This window comes from Leishmania panamensis (genome assembly GCF_000755165.1).
Source record: "Leishmania panamensis strain MHOM/PA/94/PSC-1 chromosome 27 sequence".
NCBI classification, from domain to species: Eukaryota; Euglenozoa; class Kinetoplastea; order Trypanosomatida; family Trypanosomatidae; genus Leishmania; species Leishmania panamensis.
The window spans coordinates 994,728-1,014,570 of record NC_025873.1 but is presented as its reverse complement, the minus strand read 5'-3'; the positions used below and the strand labels follow the sequence as shown (position 1 = coordinate 1,014,570).

The following is a 19,843-nucleotide window of genomic DNA, read 5'->3' as shown; positions in this document are numbered from 1 at the left end:
AGCAGAGGCGTCTATGTACACGGGGGAGAGGTACGCGTAATGGTGGTACTGGTAGCTTGTGGGAGGGAAGGGGAGAGAGGGGGAGGGGCGGGCTCTCTGACTGCGTGTGTGTGGGTGTGGGTGTGTGTGATTGCTTACGGCAAAGGGCAAATGCGTGGAGGGCACACGGTAGGGGGAAAGAGGGGGGGAGGGGGAGGGGTATGGTAGGCGGGACTGGGTGCCGGTGCACCACGCAGACATTCGTTTCGCTCCGTCTTCGTGTGCACTACTACAGCCGTTGCGCGTGGCAGCATGGGAAACACAGACGCGAAAGAGGAGAGAGAAGAGAGAGGAAAAAGGCGATCAGCGGCACGGGTATGTGGAGGAGAGAGTGAATGAGCGTTACATCGATTAGATCGCACATCTCATGTGGCACACCCACGCACACACACGTGGTAGAACCCACGGATGCTCTGTGTGTAGACGCGGACACACACTCACAGCCGGAGGTGCCATCGCGAGAGGGGGGAGAGGGACATCGATAGTGATGAGCAGAGACACTGCGTCCTTCCTCACCACTCCGCCCACCCCCTCTATCAATGATGTTGAGGGTACGTGCGAGTGTGTAGACTCGTGGTTAACCGTCGGTTCATCACAAGGGCGTTACGTCGCTGCATTACTCAAGTCCTCACAGCCCGCACGACAAGAAGAAGAGAGAAGGGTTAGTGGCATCGTGCATCCGAAAGCAGCGCATGTGTGGGTGTGTGTGTGGGGGGGGGGATGTGTGTGAGCAACACAGGAAGAGAAACGAGCCTCTGCCGAGAGGCTCCTCCCCTCCCTATTCACTCGAGTCGGCGTCCCTTCTTATGGGGGCGGTAGTCCGTGTCGAAGGCGTTGACAGCCTCCTCGTCGATGTTGTACTCGCGCGAGCGCTTCTTGCAGAGCTTCGCCACCTTTCGCCGCGCGCCGTTAGACTTGAGCATACGGAGGTGCTTGCGCAACTCCCGGGTCTCCTCTCGCGCCTGCTCCTTCATCTCCGCTGTCACCACTATCGGCGTCTTCTTCAGCTTGCGCCGCTGAGCTTTTGACATAATCACCTTCGGTGCCGCCTCCTCCACTGCTGCCGCAGTCAGGGTGATGCCGTCATTGGCGACAGCGGTGACAGCGGTGTGCTGTATGAGCGACGGCCCATCGGCGTCAGTGCAGTGAAGTGGCACCTCAGCCGATCGCTTCGCAACAACGCGCTTTGTTGGCATCGAGAGGGTAGAAGATAAAGGATGAATTTGTGAGGAGGTGGTGGAGGTGGAGGCTGGTGGTTCGTGGATGCCTCGTAGCAGCACCCACCGTGAAGAGCGAAAAGAGAGCGCGTTCAGTCTTGAAATTACGGCAAGGACGGATAAGACACGTTTGTGCGCGACTGCGACTGGGAGTGTGAGGGAGCGAGAGGAGGAAATGGGTGGAGCGTGGGGGGCAGTAGATACAGTGAAAGGCGGCTCGAGCCAACCGCAGGAAGGAGGCGTGAGCTGAGCCGTGAAAAGCGGGGAGGTAGCATGCACGTGTCACTCCTCCCCTCACACACTAGCTGCCCCTTGTGGGTACGTGTAGTGACCCAAGCGGGGGGACAAGAGTGGGTGGGAGGGGGAAGGGGGGAAGGAGGGCTGGCGATGCGTAGAAGTTGTCCTTCCGGGGGTGTCACACTCAGCAGCAAATACAAAAGAGGGAAAAAAAGGAAAACGGGCACAGCAGCGGCCACGTGTAGCGGTCGGCACGCACACACACACGGTGAAAACACCCCCGCGTACGGGTCTCTCTCCCCCCTCTCCTCTCACCTCCAAGCGTGGCTACAGAAGGGCGACGGTGCCCTTCATGGTTGTGGCTTGGGCGTTCCACTGCTTCGCCTCTGGTGGCCGTGTTACGGGGTGCACTGCAGGTTTGGGTCGTCCATGAGGCGACGGTGCACGTGGGAACGAGAGGGGGGAGGATAGCGCAAGGCAGGCACCACGTGCACACAAACACGTCTCCACACACGTCGCGCCTCACCGAAGCGAGAAATCGAGAAGAGAGAGAGGAGGCGGAGGAGAAAAGATGCAAAGACAGGAGGGGGGAGGGGGGTGTGACTCGCTCCTCCCCCTCTCGTAGGGTTCGCACACACCTTTAGTGGGACTGCGAGTACACGCCCACCAAGCCAGGTGGCACTGCATCGCCGCAACGCCATAGCAGCACGAAGCCCTCGTCTTCCAGACGCCAATTCTGCATAACCCGTGCGACTGGCGCCTCTGCTGAGGAAACACGCGAAGTGCCGTGTCCCTCTGGGGGGCTGTTGGATGCATCCATCGGACTGAAGTTACCGCCAGTGCTGTTACTGCTACCGCTCTCGCAGCACTTCTCATGGCCTGTGTCGTCGGCGTCGTAGACGGCCGTTGTCGACCCTGCCCTATCTGTTGGCCCTGCGTCGAATAGCCCTCGCATGCTGCGTACCAGTGGAACAAGGATGCGCTCCGCGACGCCGGGAGAGCCGTTGATCTCCAGCAGCTTTACCTCCGCCTCCTCCGTGAGAATCACGTCGTAGCCGAAAAGTTGGAAGCACTTGTACGCCTCTGCGGCAGGAACGGCTATCGCTGGCATTACCGCAAGGAGCGTGCGCACGAGGAGATCCATGACGGCGGGCAGCACGCGGGTCTCTAGAAGATCTGGTGACTTGCCGATAGAAGTGAAGTAGGCCTGCAGCTGCGGCAGCCACATCTCATTCCCTTCCTCGTAATCGCCAAAATGCTCTGCACCCTCCTGCAGGCAGTGGTTCGTGAGGTGGGCGTGGATGTTGGTGATGTCAGCCAGGTCGTACGGCACGCTCGCGGTGCGGCAACTGGCCTGGGTGTAGGCGTAGATGCTGTAGGGACTCATCAGCAGCGCCCAAACGCGAATGTCAAACTTGCGGCCGTGACTGAGTAGCAGCGGACGATCGACGTAGCGCTGCACAACGTACATGGTTCTGCCAGATATGGGCAGCTGCTCCAGCCACTCCGGCACTGCGGAGGCGCGGAGCAGCACAATGCGCTGGCCCTTCGCCCCGCTGCTTGGCTTCACGATCCACACCGCATCACCGTCTCCTTCGACCGTGAGCGCTTCCAGCAGCGCCCGCCGCTCATCCACCCTCTTTAGCTGGTCCCCGCCGATCGCATAGGACTCCGGCAGCCACGTGGCCCAGCGCGTGTCGGCCTCCTTCATCAGCTGTACCATCGCCGCCTTGAGCGTCAGGCGATGCGAGCCCTCGAAGTAGTTCACCCACCGTGTCCCGCTAAATCGAGACGACAGCGCCATCCGCTCGCCACGAAGAAGGGCATAGGGAATGTGGAAGCGATCACCCAGGATGAAGTCTGCCGTGGCGATCGCTGCCTCTCGCTTGCGCCGCCAGCCCTCCTCGTGCAGCTGGCGCGCCATCTCCTCGTAGACGGAAAAGGTGGAGGAGCCCAAAAAGTAACTCCCCGCAGCTGCGGCCGCGGCAGTGGGAGTGGCAGCCGTAGTGGTGGTGAGGGTCTCCATTCGCACGCGCTGCAGCCACGCCACGAGAGCGTGAAGTACGCAACGAGTGAGCGCTTTGGCTGCGCGCAGCGTGCAGAGTGGCGAATGAGAGTGAGAGAGCGAGATGAAGGAAGGAGAGAAAGGAGGACGCGGCATCTGACGTACCCACACACATTCGCCTCGTACCAACGCACTACATGCGTGCGTGCCGGGGTCTTGGTGGAGGGCGAAGGAAGGGGGGAAGATGAAGTCGCACCGCGGCCAAAGTGTGCAGTGCTCTCTCATACACCTTCCTGTGTGCGCCTACCTGCGCGTCGCTCTCCCCTCCTCTTTCGCTGTTGTTGTTGTTTGTGTTGTGTGTGTGTGTGTCTGCCTCGCTCGTTTTAGTCCGCCTCGTGGCGTCTCTCCGTACGCCGCATCGATCCGCCACGCGTGCGCGTGCGCCACCAACGTTAACACCATATCCTCGCCTGCCCATCTCAAGGTGGCAAACCCCAACACAAGCACGGCAGGGTCACACAGTCGCACGCGCATAAGTGGGCGTGGGGAGTCGAACCGAGAAACGCGGCCTCGCTCTCCCCCCCCCCACTCCCTACATTCCGCTCCGCTACGCTGTGCTGGCTGCGGTGGAGTACAGGCGGACGACGCCGTCCACAGTGCCGCACAGTACGTCGGCGCCGCTCGTCGTCCAGCACACGTCACTCACGGCGCCCGCCTTAAGTCCTGCCGTCGCAATGGCCTCCACCGAAGTGGACGAGGCCGACAGGAGTGAGCAGTCGTACAACGCCACGCCGTGTCCGCCAACTACGAGAGAGCGTCCGTCTGGGGCGTAGCGCACCGTGGCTGGGACGGTGTCGGGGCTGGGCGGCAGCACCGCTACGGGGGCCAACACCTGGCGAAGGTCCCACACGCACACCGAGCCATCCGTAAGGCCAGCCGCGAGGGACACACAGTCGGCGCCAAATGTGGCGCTGCAGATGTGCGTGTGCGCAGCAGCGCCTCGCACATGAGAGATGGAGGTGTCGGCACGCATCTCGCGTGTATCCCAGAGCTGCAGCTCAGTCCGTTGGAAAGCCACGGCCGCAAGAGAGCTGTACGGGTGCAGCTCCACACACGTCAGCGTCGGCGACGCTGCGTCGCGCGTCAGCGGTGCCGTCACCACGACGTGCGCACCGCTCTCCAGGTCGGAGAGGGTAAGGACACCATCAGCGGCACCGCAGAGCACGTAGGCTCCGCCCACCGTCCGCTGGCTCATCGCAGCCACCCCGCTCGCGTACCGCAGCGTGTGCATGACCGTCAGCCCAGCACCCTTCGTCGACCACACGCGAACCGTCTGATCCTCCGCGGCGGAGAGCAGGACACCGCCCAGCTGACTCGCCAGCGTGTGCACGGCGGCAGTGTGACCCACTCCACGCGCCTCCTCGCTGATGCCGTTAGGACTGTACCGCACAATCGCGTGATCGCCCGTGAGGGCGCTGACGAAGACCGCCGAGCTGCTGTCGTCTGCCGCCGCCGCAACGCGCAGGGCCGAGCGCGCAGAGGATGCGGACGCCGATGGCGACGACGCGGCCACCCACTGCGCCTCCTCCGTTAGCTGCAACGGTAGGGCTGCCGCCGAGCTCGCTGCTGCCGATGCCTTGCGCTGCTTACGCCCCTGACGTTCTGCCGCTTCGGTAGCGTCCACGCATCGAAGCACCGCCGCCGGCACCATCACCGCAGCAGCGCCCTGGTCAGCCTCCTCGGCAGCCATGGCTTTGCCTCCACGGTGGGAATCAAGCTCCTTGCTGAGTCGCGCAATCACCCTGCAGGCGGCGTCGTACTGCTGCAGCGCGTGTGCCAGCTCCAGCTGAAGCTGCGTTACCTGCTGCCGAAGGCTGAACTGCTCCAACGCAACCCCCTCCCACTCCACCTGGAGACGCTCCAGGAGCGTAGGGACGGAGGCAGCCCCGAGGTTGCCACTGGCCGCAATGGACACATCTGGAGCAGCGCCGTGAGCGGCAATGAGGTCTTCCTTGCACAGCGGATCCCCCGTGATGGGGCAGCGGCCATGCTCGTCAACGTACTTCTCGACGAGGCTGTGCTCAAAGACGAGCCCCGACCTGACGGACACCACCGGGTGCGTCGGCACTTGGTGGGAGATGTTGCAGCGCAGCATCATGTGCTTCGACTGGGCTGTGAAGAGGGGGGCGGTGGCGGTGCACCGTTGAATTGATCTCGTTGGCTTTGTGCGTGAGAGTGCCAGACAGTATGGAGAGGAAAGGGAGATACGAGCACTGAAGATCGAAACACAGAGGAGGAGGGGGGCGATTCGATTCAACGGGCTACACCGGACTTCAATGCGAGAGGCGCACACGCGCGTGGCAGAGCAGCGGAGATGTGTGAGTGTGAGACGGAGAGGGAGTAGAGCCGACAGAAGAGGTTGTGAAGTGGGGGGAGGGGAGGGGAGGGGGGCGCAAGAAGAGTGGAGGAAGACAGAAGAAGAGAGGGCGCCTTCAGTGACAACAGCAGCGGCGCCAGCAGCCATCGCACACATTTCGCTCTCTGCGGTGTCCGGCTTCAACTGTCCTCTCCCCCAGCGGGGAGAGGACGAGTACGCCCACACACCCCACCCCTACTCTGCTGGACCATTTCTTCGCTTGTTGTGGTGTTCGCCTTGAGGGTCAAACCAATCCAAAGCAAATCACAGTGACGAGTGCACGCAGGCACGGCCACGCACACGCACACACACGCACACACACGGCCACACACACACACGCAGTCAGAGAGACGCACGTGCCGATTGAAGGAAAGTGACAAGAACAAAGTGCCCGTCCCCCCACAGCGCAGACGCAGAGGTCATCACCGCCCGACACACCGTCAATACGTGAAAGAGGCGCAGCAGAGAAAAGGGCCAAAGCAGAAGAGAGGGCAGGCGGTGGGAGACGCTGGCGTTTAGGGTGAATAAATCGCCGCGCAGACAGAGCGGCACGCGCACACCCGAGCTCGATGTGGAGAGGGGGCCAGAGGGAACAAAATGAAGACACCCTGCCGGCATGTCCTCCTGTCTCGCCGCGCTTGGACGCGACAGCGCACTCGTGGCTCGGCTCGGGGTAGCAACAAGACGACAAAAAAAAATACTAAGGCACAGCGAAACGGGCGCACATCCCCGCGCACAGCCACTCAGTGGCGCGGTCGTGGCGCTGAGCGCAAAGCTGAACAAAAAGCGGAGGGTGGCGGAGAGCGCGCGCGGGCCCGCACATGGGCGGGTGCCTGCAGAAACGCAGGGTAAGAGAGAAAGAGAGAGAGAGAGAAGGATAACGGTGTGCCACCGTCAGCGCAATCTCCCACCTCTCACCCACACCCCGCAAAGACACACTCAGGTAAGCACAGATGTGAAGCTCATGTTACCGTGATGGCAATTGCACGACACCCTCATCTCCCTCACGGCCGCTACCAGCGTTCACTGGGCGTGCCCATCTTAGGAGCTGTTGTGACCCTCTTACGCGCTCATGAGGGCTTTGTCAACGGCTCGGGGGTCGCTGGCCTGTCGGTCTTCCCTGCCGCCTGCAAGGGCGCCGGCCCGGCACGAGTCCCCGCTGACCCTGACTTCGCGGCGCGCATCTTCCTCACCACCCGGTGCGCCACCTCCTCCTGTTCGGCCTCATGCCAAGACTTCGTCATACTACGAGAGCCGCCCAGGGCACGGAAGTGCGTGTTGCGCGAGCTGTCCAGCATCAGGTTCGGTTTAAGCTCATCCTCCGGTACCTTCGCCAGTTCGTCTGAGAAGACGCACGCGGCTTCAATGAGCAAGTTGACTCTGTCGAGCTGCTTCCTCGCTGCATCGTCGTGCGGGTTCGCCCTGAGGCTGTCCTCGGCCTCCTCGCGCATCATACGCAGCTCGCCAATGAACGGGTACACCTCCATGGAGCGCTTGCCAACGAAGAGGTACTCGTGTACGTTCTGAATATGCCGGCAGACCATCTCCGAAGGGCATGTGCAGCAGTCCTGGATGCGCCAGCCAGGGTTCTCGTGATCCAGCGCCTTGCCAAAGTCAATGGTGTGCACCCGCTGCGGGTCCGTCTGCGACTGGTGAGTAAGGATCATGGAGAACCTGTCGGTGTGCCGCAGGAAGCGCATGAACGGTGGCGTCCAGTCCAGCGGGCCGAGGAGGCTCTGCGTCCAGCAAAACACGCGCACTGCCGCCTTCACTTTCTTCTTCGTGAGCTCGCGCAGTGACTCGAGGCTTTGCCCGAGGTGCACGTTGGGCTGTTCGTGAGCCAACCACTCGTGCTGCAGGAGCACCAGCGCCGTCGGACGCGCCGCCGGGTCGGGGGTGAGGCAGGCCTGAATGAAATCCTTCGCCGCCGGGGTGACACTCGCCCAGATGTCGCTCTTGAAGGACCAACGGTTTCTGACGACGCACTCAAACGTGTCCTTGAAGCTTTCGCCATGGAACGGCATCTTGCCGCTGAGCAAGATGTACGTAATGACACCCATAGACCAGATGTCGCACTTCGCGTCGTAGGGCTCTTTGCGAGTGCGGTAGAAGCCCACGTTGATCACCTCTGGCGCGATATACGAAGGGGAACCGCAGCAGGTGGTGCTCGGCACATACCCCGCCAGCCCAAAGTCCGCGAGGCACACGTCCGTCAAGTGCGAGTTTGGCGGCGCCGACGGCGAGGCCGCGTGACGCAGCAGCAGGTTCTCTGGCTTCAAATCGCGGTGAATGACGCCCTTTGAGTGAATGTGCGCCAGTCCGGAGAGTACGTTGCGCACCAGCACCGAGGCGTCGGACTCGCTGTAGTGTTGCAGCTCGACGATGCGGTTAAACAGCATGCCACCCGACAAGAGATCGAGGATGATGTAAAAGTGCCGCTGCGTGGAGAAGTACTCAGTCATCTGCACCACGTTTGGGTGGTAGCCGATGCGCCCCATAACATCAATCTCATGGGTGATGTCATCGATGTCCTTCGGGCCCGCCTTTTTCTTGTCCACGACCTTCACCGCGTACACGACCTTCGTCACGAGGTGAGTGCAGCGGAATACGACGGCGTACCCGCCCTTGCCGATCTCATCGCCCAGCACGTAGTGCTGGCGGAAATGCCCCTCCGACGGGGCAATCGCCTCTGCCGGGACGCCCATTTCGATTCGCCGCTGTTCGCCTACGCGTGGACCCCTTCGCGATGCGACGACTTACGTGAGTGACTGTGCGTCCGTCAGTCCGTGCGGGAGAGAGAAGAGGGAGGGCAAAGGGCCGCCTAGGTAAAGAGGAGAAAGAGGCACACGCACCGAGCAAGCGAGCGAGAGAGAAAGAAAGAGAGAGAGAGAGCAGCAACAACGACAGCCACATACGCAGGGAGACACATAAGCGCGCGTACGGTCCTCGCTCTCGCTCTCTCTCTCTAGGTGCGTACGTGGGTGTGTGGGTGTGTGGGCGGGTGGGTTCTTCTCTTCCCCCGGTTCTTGTTTCTCCGAGCGAGGAATGGAAATAGAGATGAAGTCGACTTCGCTACCATGTGCGAGCGAGTGTCGGTCGAGGGACGTATGGAGATGAAGGAAAGGGGGGAGTGTGGACAGAGATGCAGCGCTGAGGGATAGAGGAGGTGGGAGGTGGGAGGAATTGGCGGTGTCATGCCATCCTCTACGAAGCTCTCTACGGACTGTGTGTATCGGCCTGCTCGTACGTGCAGGTCATCGGTGGATGTGCAGAATTCTTCCCCCCCTTTCGGACCAGGAGGCAAGGAGGAAGGCGAAGAGAGAGAGGCGATGGGAGGGGGGGGAAGTTTTACGTGCGCGCACGTCGTGTAACTGCGAGAATTAAGGCCAGAGGGGGGGGGCCATGCAAACCAGCAGACGGCACGCGTCAACCTGTCAGCCACGCGTGCCGCAGTGCTTCCTTGGCCGATGGTCGCTTTGACGGGTTCGGCGTCAGCAGCGCCTGTATGAACGCCTTGGCAGAGGGGCTCATCCGGTCAGGTAGCACCTTGTGGAAGGGGACGGCGTTGCGCACCACCGCCGTAAAGACCTCCTCAGGGGTGGGACCGTCGAAGGGTAGAAGGCCGGTGAACATCACGAAGACCACTACACCAGCCGACCACACGTCGCACTTTTCGTTGTACAGCGGACGTGCTGAGATGGGCGGCGCGGCGACGGCGCGGCTGTGGCGATGCTGAAGCGCGATGAGCGCCAGCTCCGGCGCGCTGTACTGCGGAGACCCGACGAGCTCCTCGTGCGGAATTCGACGTGTGGCGAAGCCGAAGTCGCCAATGGCCACCATCGTCGTCATTGCAGAGGCGGTCTTGGCGGCTGTGCCACAAAGACCGCTGCTACTGCTGGTGGTGGTGCGCAGGAACACATTTTCGGGCTTGATGTCGCGGTGCATGATGTTGTGGGCATGCAGGAGGGCAAGACCAGTGAGGAGGTGCCGTGTCACAGCACGAGCCTCGGCCTCCGCTAGGGGGCCGCGAGTGGTGAGCCGTTGGTAGAGGGAGCCGCACTCCATGTACTCCATCACAATCGATACGCGTTCCGCTTCCGCATAGACGTCGAAGACGCGCACAAGCTGCGGCGCCACTGGGAGTGACTTGGCCAACGTGCCCTCTTCCACTGCCATAGCGACGCGTCGGCTGTCCATTGATGTGGTGTGGTATATCTTCACGGCACGCTTGGCACCGGTGCTGCGGTGTGTGCAGCGGCACACCTCCACCTGGCACCCCGCCACGAACGAGTAGCGCTCCACCTCATAGTCCGTGTTGAGGGACATGGCACACACACACACACACAAGCACGCACGCACACGCAAGAGCAACGGCTCACTGTGTGTCTTATGCACGTATGCACGCTTGCCCCCTCTTGAGCTCAGCAGCGGTGACGCGGTGCACACTCGTGGCAGCTAAACTGGCACGGGTGCTACTCTACGTGGATGAACGTGTGTCGGCGTGTGGACGTGTATGGGGGATGGAGAGGTGGGAGACAAAGAAAAAGCGGAAGGGGGGACAGAGGAAAGGAGAGCAGGCAATGGACACCAGTCAAGCGAGCAGCAGCGTGCGGCAGCGTGCGGCGAAGAGTGAAGAGTGAAGAGAGGAACTATACCGCTATCATGTAAGGGGCAACACTATGGGCGCTGCGGGTGCATGTGACTGCATAGGGGGGGAGGAGGGGTCGGTAGGGATATGCTCAAGTGAAGAGGGGCGTGCGTAAAGGGAAACAGAGAGACGTAGAAAAGGGGGGAACGAGCCAGAATGAGAAGGGACGAGGGGCGAGGAGAGAGGAGAGAGGGAAAGAGCGGCCGTGGCATTGACGCACGCCTCCTCATTCACCACGGCAGCTGCAGCGCCCATCACAGACGCAGCCACCACCGCGTGCTCTGGTGCTCAGGTTTGAAGAAGAAAAGCAACGGAGAGAAATTGTTCTTTACATACGTGTGCCTCCCCCCTCGACGTGCCTGGGCGTGGGCGTCAATGTGCCTGTGCGGATGGGGCTGAATGCCCCTTCCAGCTGCACTCTCCGCCACTGCCCCTAAACATACGCACACGGAGCGAGATTAGAGGAGGGATGGGGGGGGGGGGGGGGGCATCGCTGCTGCATCTCGCAGGTCATCACACATCGGTGGGCCACATCAAACTCTCAGGCGCCACGTCGCCACCGCTTCCGGCGACAGCGCTGATCCCGGACGACTGAATGGCTATGTAGCTCTCCGAATAGCTGTTCAAACGCGACACGGTGCCGCTGCCGCTACGCAACCTACCAACGGGAGACGGTAAGGTGGTAGAGGCTGTAGAGGCTGTAGCGGCGATTGCAGCGACTCGTCGTGCCACCTCCCCCTCCATGTAGGTCCACACACGGCTCAGCAGCTCCTCTGTCATGCACGCGAATGGGGTGTGAGTGTCAAGCAGGTGCTGGAGGTACGTCTTCAGAATCCGCAGCTCCTGCCGTACCGCATACAGACCATTGAGACTTCGAATGCACACTGAGCGCACCTGTGTGCAGCGCTCGTCAAGGTGTGCATGAGCGGACTGAATGTCCCTCATGAGGGAGGAGCTCCCGGTGCCCATCGCCAGCACCTCCCGCAGCAGCTGTACCTCCTCCGCGGGAGGCACATACGCAAAGTGCAAATGCGGTTGAGTGGCAGCGAGTCGGCCGGCCATTGTGGAGCACCAACGCCGCACCACATCGCCGCTCTCCTCGCTCGAGTCGGCCGCGGACGACGCGATAACCGGCGCCCACTCGCGTAGTGGCGGCGACGGTGACACAAGACTAGCGTTGCAGGAGCGGGACACCTCACCCGCACTACCGCTGACGTCGTCCTTGAGAGACAGCAGCGGTTCCTCACGTCCGATCTCGTCGTCCTTGCGGTTGCGTCGGTCCGCATTGCCGGCAGACGACCCCACTCGCGCTGCGTGCAGCACAGTGAGGGCCTCCTCGCAGGTTTCCATAATGGGCCAGCGTTGCGTGTTGTGGCCATGCGCCTCCTGCCACTGCGTGTGCTCTGCCAAGACCCGCTGCACGTACACTACTGCCGCGTCGTAGGCCTGCTCCCTGCGGTCCCGCTCCGTGCGCAGCTCCCGCAGCTCCTTCTCCGCGGCCATGCGTCGCTCCTTCATGCCCATGTACGCCTGGTCCATGGACGCTATGAGTTGGCGGTACTGTGCGCAGTGCTCCTGATGCACCGCAGCCGTGGTGCGCCAGGCGTCCACCACGGCTTCAATAAACTTGAGGGAGCCGTTGAGCCGAGTGAGAAGCATGTGCGTGGTCTGTACGCCGAGCACCAGCACAGATCCCTCAATGACATCGCTGCATTGGCGAATATCAGCCGAGCAGGCATAGAGCTGCTCTACTGTGACGCCCATCTGCCGCGCGGCATCCTGCACGACGGTGTCCTCGTGTGTCTGCAGCCGATGTCGCCGATCCTCCAGCACTTGAGGAAGCGCCTGCATGAGAGAGAGAGAGAGAGGAAGAGAAGCGATTGTAGTGACCGGTGCTCCTTTCACGTGTGCCTCAGCGTTTGAATGACCAGGGTGGTGCAGGGGAAAGGGGGAGAACCCAGCCGATGTACAAGGCAGCCGTGTAGAGAGAGAGAGAGAGAGACGGGGATAGGACAGCAGTCTGCAGTACGGCAGGCGGTGCTTGGGGGCAGAAGAGGCCCGTAGGCGCCACCACTAGTCTTGAGAGAGAGAGAGCTTGAGAAGCAGCAGCTTCCGCCGTGGTAACTGTAGCTGCAGCTGCGCTCCTCACCCGGCATCAGAAGCTGCGGCGGTGGTCTCACTCACCTCCGCTCCCTTCTCTTCCACTACTAAAGGAAAAACAGACGAGAGCATCGGGCTCCCCCCCCCCAGCTCTGTCTGTGCATGCATGCCAGCGATGGGGGAGAGCCTACGTAGGCCTGGGAAGGACCCGCACAGGGACAGACGTGTGAGCGCGTCATCTGCCACACGTCACGATGTGCCGCCATCGACGGCGATGGTCTGTCCATTCATATAGGGGCACAGCGCCACGGCCACAGCCATGTCGGCCACCTCTGAAGCGGTGGCGAGCCGCTTGAGCGGGCAGTTGTCGCGCCAGCGCTGCTTCTGTGCTTCGTTCAGGGACGTGGCCATGCCTTCACCATCGATGAGGCCCGGTGCGACTACGTTGAAGCGGATGTTGCGCGGGCCGTACTCAAGGGCCCACGACTTGACTGCCCCGCTGAGGGCGGCCTTGGAGGCGCTGTACAGCACCTGCCCCTCGTTGCCCACCAGACCCGCCAGAGAGCCTATGTGCAGCACAGCCCCGTCTTGCAGTTTGAGCAACCCACCATGACGCAGCGCTGCGCGCGTCACTTGCAGCGCGCCCCTCAGGTTTGTGTCCATCACAGCCGCGTAGTCCTTATCCGTGCAGGTTAGGTGCAACTTGCTGAGCGTAACGCCGGCGCAGTTGATGAGCAGCGACATCGCGCCCAGCTCACACTGAACCGCCTTCATGAGGGCATCGCAGTCGTCGCCGCGACTCACATCAGCCACAAAAGCCGCGCACCCTGCAGGCAGTGGTGCAGCAAACGGCCTGCGAGAAACGCACGCCAGCTTCATACGATGCTGACTGGCCAGTCGCTCCATGATCTCATGACCGAGGGCGCAGGAAGCGCCGGTGAGGACGCCCACCTTACCGCACACACTCCACACCATGTTGGGCAGCGTCAGAGAAACGCTCGATGTCTATGCGTGTGTGTGTGTGTGTGTGTGGGTGTGTGGGTGGGTGTGGGTGTGGGTGTGGGTGTGGGTGTGGGTGTGGGTGTTGCGGTGGTTGCAGCAGAGATGCGGTTAGGAGAGGAGAAGAGGGAACAGCAGGGAATGGGGGAAAGGACAAGGGAGGGAGTTGGTGTGCGACATGGGCCATGTACGCACACACACGCATAGACACACACGTGGGGGATTGTCTGGGGGTGGGACGGGGCGGACCCTTGTAAAGAGGTGGCGGTCTTCGCTAGAGCGCACGCAGCGCCACACACACACACACACTTAAAAGAAGTCCAAAACGCGACCGGCAGCTCTGAGGCCCGCCGTCGCTGTGCGGGGTTCACCCCTCAGCGTCGTCATCCGACGACGTGCTCAGCACTTTGCCGCCTCGTCGGGGCAGCGAGGGAGCTGCCGCTGCAACGGCACCCGTACGAGACGGCGGGGCATCCAACGGAGGTGGGGGGAGCGGTGCCGCTGCAGCTGGTGGCGGTGATGCCGGCGCACCTATGGCGGACACAGTGTCGAACAGAAACACCGGTGGCGGCGGTAGTGGCAGAGCTGCAGATGCCGTTGCGGCCGCAGGCGGGGGAGGAGGCGGCAGTGGAAGCGCAAAAGCCTCCGGCGCTGCTGCTAAAGAGGACGGTGGCGGGGGCACTGATGATAGCGCTGGGGTGGCAGCAGCCGAAAGCGTCGGTGTCAACTTGGAGGGTGGCGACGTCAGTGCAGCAGACGACGCCGATGAAACTCGAGAAGAGTGCAGCGAGGTTGAAGCGGCACGAGGCGGTGTCGACGAGTTGCTGGACTTGTATACCGCCGCCGGCGGTGGTCTCGAGTCGTCACCGGACGAGAGGTATGACGACGTCGGAGAGTCCACCGGGCGATCCGCTGCCTCAGCGCGACCACTGACAATGCTACTGCTGCTGACGGTGGAAGAAGAAGAGCCAAATAAGTTGCGCACACCCTTCTTGACCGGAGCGGACTTCAGCGGACGCGCCGGTACGGCAGCTCTACGCTTTCCTAGTGGCGGAGGCGACGGCGCCGGGGCAGCAGACGGTGAGGCCGATGACGATGCAGAGGACGAGGAGGAGCTGAACAACGCCCGCCGCCGCTCCTTCTTCGACACGGCCGCGTCCTTCGCCGGTACCGCCTTCGCTGTAGGTGCGGCGGATGCGCTTGCGGCTGTCGCGTGCGGCGACGTCACGAAAGTTGTCGCTGCAGCGCTTGGTAAAGAGAGGGGCTTAGCCGGAGCAGACGGAAGTCCAATAACAGCGGCAGGAGGAGCAGCGGCGGGGGGGCAGACGGGCTGCGACGGAGGCGACTGGTGCTGCTTCACCCCCGCCCCGTTCAGGCCATCCTCTCCCCGCCGGCACCCGATGTCCACATCGTACAGGAATGCCGGTGTGCCTATAAGCCCGCACAGGCGACGGTGGGAATATGGGCTCTCCGCCGCCAACTCCGCGACATCGTAGGGGCAGAACGGCACCCGCACGCCCTCCTCTGCAAGCGACTCCATGCACTTCTTCACATAGGTGTGCATGCGACGACGCACCGCCGCCTCCCTCGTCGCGTAAGCGGGTAGCCCAGGGGCGAGGTCCTGGTTGGCGCTTGCCGTTCCGTCGCTGCTCCCGTCGTCCGCCTCCTCGCTGTCCGACTCCGCAGCTGCGCGCTGTCGCAGCTGGAGATCCTCCGTGGCGATGCGGTGCTGCACGAACTGCTGCTGAGAAAGAAGCTTCAGCGAGTTGAGCGCGTTGGCGAGAGACACCTGGGCAGCGGTGGCACGCTGGCTGAGCTCCTCGACTCGTCGGTGCGTCTGTGCACTGCGAGCAACGAGACACGTGTGCAACTCCTGCATCGCCTCCAAGAGGTCTGCCTCGGCGGAGGTGCCCCAGTGGCCATGGAGGCGGTGACGCAGCTGCTGGAAACGCTCCGGCAGCGGCACGGCCTCCTCGCCGTCGACAGACATAGACGCCTCACTCGCCATGCATGCCAAATAGGGGTGACGGGTACTCCCCACAGGAGTCGGGAGCGGGAGGACAAGGCGGACGAGTGCAGCGATGATGAGCGGGTAAAGTGATAAAAAAGGGGGGGAAGGCAGATGAGCACCTTCAGTGTAAAATGTGCCTCTCTTGCCCAATAAGTTAGCACACCAGCATTCTACAGAGGTGTGGGTAAGTGCAGAAGCGAGAACCAGTAGCATTGGTGGAGGGGGGGTGAGTAGGCGGGGACAAGCAGACGGGGAAGACACACGTGCGAGGGCAATGAGAGAGGGCGTGCGCGTGTTGTGGAAAGGCCGCAGAAAACACACGGAGGCATCTCTGCACTTGCGGACAGCACACAGCGACAGAGCCCTCCCCCTTCCGCTCCCCCACCTCTCCCCGTTGATGAGGCGTAAGAGAGGGGAGGGAGGGGGGAGAAGCCTTTTGAGGTTTGCGGGCACAATGCAGCAGCAGAAGTCAGCGTAGCAGGAGCCGTTACGCGGCGAGGAGGAAAAGAGAAGCTGAAGCAGAAGCTGAGGGGGAGGGGGGAGGGGGGCTCTTCTTCTCACACTACCAGCGTTGCGAGAGACCCGGCTCGCGCAGGAGCGAAACCGGCAGCACCACCGCCGTATCCTCAAAGGAGACACCTGCATCTTCATCCGTCGTGCAGCCCAAGAGCGCCGCGGCCTCTACAGGGGTGTGCGCATCCCCCGCCGTTGCCTCCAACAAGCGCATGGCCCAGTCCTTGCGCTGCACCCAGTGACGCCGAGCGCGCCGGTACCGGCACACCGCACGATGCGCGCACCATGCCCATGAGCCGTTACTGTGCGCTTCGGCGGACTCCTCGGCGTGCCTCGACTGGAGGCGCTCGAGGCCGTCCCTAAGCTCACAGACGACGCGCGCAAGATCTGTGCACTTGGCTGCTCGCTCCGTCGACGACGGCCACTCACACCAGCGAGCGAGGCGGCGACTCCTCTCTGAAAGCTGCACGGCGGAGATGCCCACAGCGCGAAGCAGCGCCGCACGCGCATCTGCTGGTAATCCCTCACACACCTCTGTCCCGGCGCCGACCTCTGGTGCGCTAGCCATGTCGCCTTCGCCGATTGCGATGGCTGCCTCGTCCTCGGGCTCGCCGTGCTGCTGGATTGTGGTGGCCCCGTCGGGATGCAACAGCGGCAGCACGCGCAGGTAGTAGAAGCGAATCTTCTTCATGTCCTTCACGTGAAGCTTTTCTTCGGTGTGCAGCTGCTCCAAAATCCGCTGTAGGAGCGGCTTGGCCACGCGGCTGCCCAGCGCATCCGTCAGCGACTGCGGTGTGGCTGGCTTGTTGTGCCGCTCGAACCAGTCTAACACGAGCGCCGTCGCCTCTGACACGTCCTTCACCCTCTTGATGTCTATCTTGCACGTCCCCATATTGGTGCACAGCGTAGGCGCGAGAGAGGAAATGGGGGCGGAATGGGATGCACGCCTATAGGTGGCCTTATCACGCCGAGAACGGCGAGAGAAAGAAAGATGAAGCAGGAGAAGGCACAGGTGTCGAGGAAAGACGCACGCACGCGCACGCATCATTATCGTTACCACCACGATCCCCTGGGAGCGTCGCACGAAGTGTTAGGGCACCAGTCGCCACGCTGAATCGCAGTGCACAGCAGCTAGAGAAGATGGAAAGCGAAGACGGGCGTGTAGAGGTGTCTGCGTATGGGTACACACAGAGAGAGAGAGAGAGGCAGGGAGGGAGGGGGGCACGGACGAAGACATTTGGAGAAACTCTGTGAAGCACACAAACACACACACACACACACGCTCGGTAAATTCATCTACTTCGAACGCAGAGACGCACGCACACGCGCATATCTGTGGGGATGTACCCCCCTCCCTCTCGGTCAAGATGGCGGCGTGGGCGGCGCCGTCGTCGAGCCTGTCTTCAGCCTACGGGCGTCAATATCACGCTGCAGGCGCGCATCTTCGGCTGCGAAGAACGGCGTCGTGCCGTCGGCGCTAAAATGCGCCGGGTTCATGACGCGGAAGTTCCGCACGAGGAGGTGGTAGTTGTCCAGCACCAATCGCGTGCGGTCATCGAGTGCAAAGCGCGCTGCCTTGGCATTAGACTTGATGTGCTCCCGGTTGGTGGATTTCACGATCACGACGTTGCTGCGGTCGACGCTCCAGTTCAACAAAATTCGCGCCGGGCTGAAGCCGCTGAACTCCCCAAGCGACTGCACCACGGGGTCGTCCAGAAGGGACTGAAAGCCCGGCGGGGTGTCGCGAGTCGGCATGCCGAGTGGGCAGTAGGCCGCCAGTAGCATGTCGTGGAAGCCGAGGCAGCCTACCAGATCGCCGTCCACAATACCGGGGTGGTGCTCGACTTGGTTTAGGACGGGCAAGTGGGGGAGCTCGGCCGCTGCGGCCGCCCTCGCAAGGTCATTCACGTGGGCGGTGGTGCAGTTGGCCAGCCCAATCGACTTCACCAGCCCACAGTCGACCAGACGGCTCATGGCCGTCCACGTGTCTAGAAGCGTCACGGAGGTGTCAATGGCGGGGGTACCGTCGGGGTGACGGGGGTAGCGGTCCTCGTCGGTGGTCCAATGCGGCGTGTGCCGCAGGCACACAGGCCAGTGGATGAGATACAGATCGAGGTAGTCGAGCCGCAGTGCGGCGAGGGTGGCGCGGCAGGCAGCCTCGACGTGGTCGGGGTGCTGGTCCGTCGGCCACAGCTTCGACGTAACGAAGAGGTCCTCACGACGGGTGCGCCTGTCGCGCAGCGCCTGTGCGAGCGCCGCCCCGACGGCGGCCTCGTTGCCGTATGCCTTGGCGCAGTCCACGTGGCGGTAGCCGCAGGAAAGCGCAAAAGCGACGGCATCAGTGGCCTCCGAGGCGGGCATGCGATACGTGCCAAAGCCGAGCTGTGGTATTGTGTAGCCGTCGCGCATGGCAATGCGATACGCGATGGCGCTCACCGGCCCGCCCAGTGGACGGTACGCAAGCACGTTGGCGGACATACGATGTCGGGTTCGAGTGGGCGTGTATGGAGGTGAGGTGAGGCGGTGTGGGGAGCGAAGGATGAGAGGCCGGTGGTTGATCGCCTCCACAGGACTGTACTGAGTCAGATGATATGGCGACAGAGAGGGGGGGAAGGATGAAGGCACACGTCGATTGCGCACACAGGCATGCGTGCGTACACGCCACGGCGTAGGCGTCGAGGTGGAGGTGGAGGAACAACGGCAGTCGAGGGGGTGGGGCGGCGCCAGGAGGTCTCCAACTGGCGTCCCTGTCCAGAGAGCGCACTTCTGCTCTACCCTAAAGACATACACACCCACGCAGATGCACGTGCACCGCCTTGGCTGGTTGGGATGTGGGGCAGAGCGAGAGGAGGGGGGAGAGAGGGGGCAGAGACACATAAAATGAATGTGAAGGCGAGTTAGAGAGGGCGCCGTTGCTTTGCTTCTACTTTTTACCACACACGCCTTTACCACACAGAGAGGCACACACACACACACACACACACGCACAGACAGACAGGCAGTAATGTATAGAGGAGAGAGAGAGAGAGAGCAATGCGTGTGCTACACACAGTCGCACCCGCTGCCACACACACACACACTCCCGAGCGAGGGGAAAGAGAGCGAAGAGCAGCAGTAGAAGTGCCACTGTCTCGCGCTTCAAAGTTCCCTGGGTCCCCTCCACCGCCACCACCCCTTTTCCTGGGCCCATCATCCCACCTCACAAGTTCATTCTCTCTCCGTGCCGCTTCCTGTGGCGTGGGAGTGACGTTGGGCGAAGTTGAAGGCGTGGGCACAGCCCAACGTCACTCCCACGCCACAGGAAGCGGCAGGCATGGACACACAGCGAGAAGGTGTCGGAGCTGGCGGTGCTGCACGAGTATGTGCAGAGGAAAACGCGAGTTTGTGGATGTGGATGTGCTTATGGGGCGTGTGTCTCTATGCTGGGGAGGGAGGAAGGGGGGGAGGGGGGGGGGCTTGAGAGTGAGGGGGGGAGAGGGTGGGTGGGTGGGTGGATTCACGGCGGCTGATCCGAGAGGGGCAATAGCGAGAGAGAGCGAAAAAAAAGAAGAGAAACAAAAAGGGAGGTCAAAATAGGAAAGAAAACAAAAAGAGGAAAGTGAGAGAGGGGGAGGGGGGAAGGAGAGAGAGACGCACCACACACACACACACACACAAT

The 19,843-nt window shown here is 62.2% G+C and overlaps 10 protein-coding genes across 10 annotated transcripts; all 10 read right to left on the bottom strand.

Moving 5' to 3' along the window:
• Positions 1 to 821: 821 nt before the first annotated feature.
• LPMP_272530 (hypothetical protein) lies at positions 822 to 1,235 on the bottom strand (the record flags this gene model as incomplete). Its single annotated transcript, XM_010702037.1, has 1 exon — positions 822 to 1,235. The coding sequence occupies one exon, from the start codon at positions 1,233 to 1,235 to the stop codon at positions 822 to 824; it is 414 nt and encodes a 137-aa protein (XP_010700339.1).
• An 898-nt stretch (positions 1,236 to 2,133) lies between these two features.
• On the bottom strand, positions 2,134 to 3,654 carry LPMP_272520 (tubulin-tyrosine ligase-like protein; the record flags this gene model as incomplete). Its single annotated transcript, XM_010702036.1, has 1 exon — positions 2,134 to 3,654. The coding sequence occupies one exon, from the start codon at positions 3,652 to 3,654 to the stop codon at positions 2,134 to 2,136; it is 1,521 nt and encodes a 506-aa protein (XP_010700338.1).
• Positions 3,655 to 4,105: 451 nt separating this feature from the next.
• LPMP_272510 (hypothetical protein) lies at positions 4,106 to 5,656 on the bottom strand (the record flags this gene model as incomplete). The annotated part of the gene is made up of 1 exon (XM_010702035.1): positions 4,106 to 5,656. The coding sequence occupies one exon, from the start codon at positions 5,654 to 5,656 to the stop codon at positions 4,106 to 4,108; it is 1,551 nt and encodes a 516-aa protein (XP_010700337.1).
• Positions 5,657 to 6,984: 1,328 nt separating this feature from the next.
• Positions 6,985 to 8,619, bottom strand: LPMP_272500 (protein kinase, putative; the record flags this gene model as incomplete). Its single annotated transcript, XM_010702034.1, has 1 exon — positions 6,985 to 8,619. The coding sequence occupies one exon, from the start codon at positions 8,617 to 8,619 to the stop codon at positions 6,985 to 6,987; it is 1,635 nt and encodes a 544-aa protein (XP_010700336.1).
• Positions 8,620 to 9,340: 721 nt separating this feature from the next.
• On the bottom strand, positions 9,341 to 10,240 carry LPMP_272490 (protein kinase, putative; the record flags this gene model as incomplete). Its single annotated transcript, XM_010702033.1, has 1 exon — positions 9,341 to 10,240. The coding sequence occupies one exon, from the start codon at positions 10,238 to 10,240 to the stop codon at positions 9,341 to 9,343; it is 900 nt and encodes a 299-aa protein (XP_010700335.1).
• An 835-nt stretch (positions 10,241 to 11,075) lies between these two features.
• LPMP_272480 (hypothetical protein) lies at positions 11,076 to 12,413 on the bottom strand (the record flags this gene model as incomplete). The annotated part of the gene is made up of 1 exon (XM_010702032.1): positions 11,076 to 12,413. One exon carries the CDS (start codon positions 12,411 to 12,413, stop codon positions 11,076 to 11,078), a length of 1,338 nt encoding a protein of 445 aa, XP_010700334.1.
• Positions 12,414 to 12,911: 498 nt separating this feature from the next.
• Positions 12,912 to 13,637, bottom strand: KAR1 (3-oxoacyl-ACP reductase, putative; the record flags this gene model as incomplete). Its single annotated transcript, XM_010702031.1, has 1 exon — positions 12,912 to 13,637. The coding sequence occupies one exon, from the start codon at positions 13,635 to 13,637 to the stop codon at positions 12,912 to 12,914; it is 726 nt and encodes a 241-aa protein (XP_010700333.1).
• A 391-nt stretch (positions 13,638 to 14,028) lies between these two features.
• LPMP_272460 (hypothetical protein) lies at positions 14,029 to 15,669 on the bottom strand (the record flags this gene model as incomplete). Its single annotated transcript, XM_010702030.1, has 1 exon — positions 14,029 to 15,669. One exon carries the CDS (start codon positions 15,667 to 15,669, stop codon positions 14,029 to 14,031), a length of 1,641 nt encoding a protein of 546 aa, XP_010700332.1.
• Positions 15,670 to 16,234: 565 nt separating this feature from the next.
• Positions 16,235 to 17,233, bottom strand: LPMP_272450 (hypothetical protein; the record flags this gene model as incomplete). The annotated part of the gene is made up of 1 exon (XM_010702029.1): positions 16,235 to 17,233. The coding sequence occupies one exon, from the start codon at positions 17,231 to 17,233 to the stop codon at positions 16,235 to 16,237; it is 999 nt and encodes a 332-aa protein (XP_010700331.1).
• Positions 17,234 to 17,547: 314 nt separating this feature from the next.
• LPMP_272440 (aldo-keto reductase-like protein) lies at positions 17,548 to 18,663 on the bottom strand (the record flags this gene model as incomplete). The annotated part of the gene is made up of 1 exon (XM_010702028.1): positions 17,548 to 18,663. One exon carries the CDS (start codon positions 18,661 to 18,663, stop codon positions 17,548 to 17,550), a length of 1,116 nt encoding a protein of 371 aa, XP_010700330.1.
• Between the last annotated feature and the right edge of the window lie 1,180 nt (positions 18,664 to 19,843).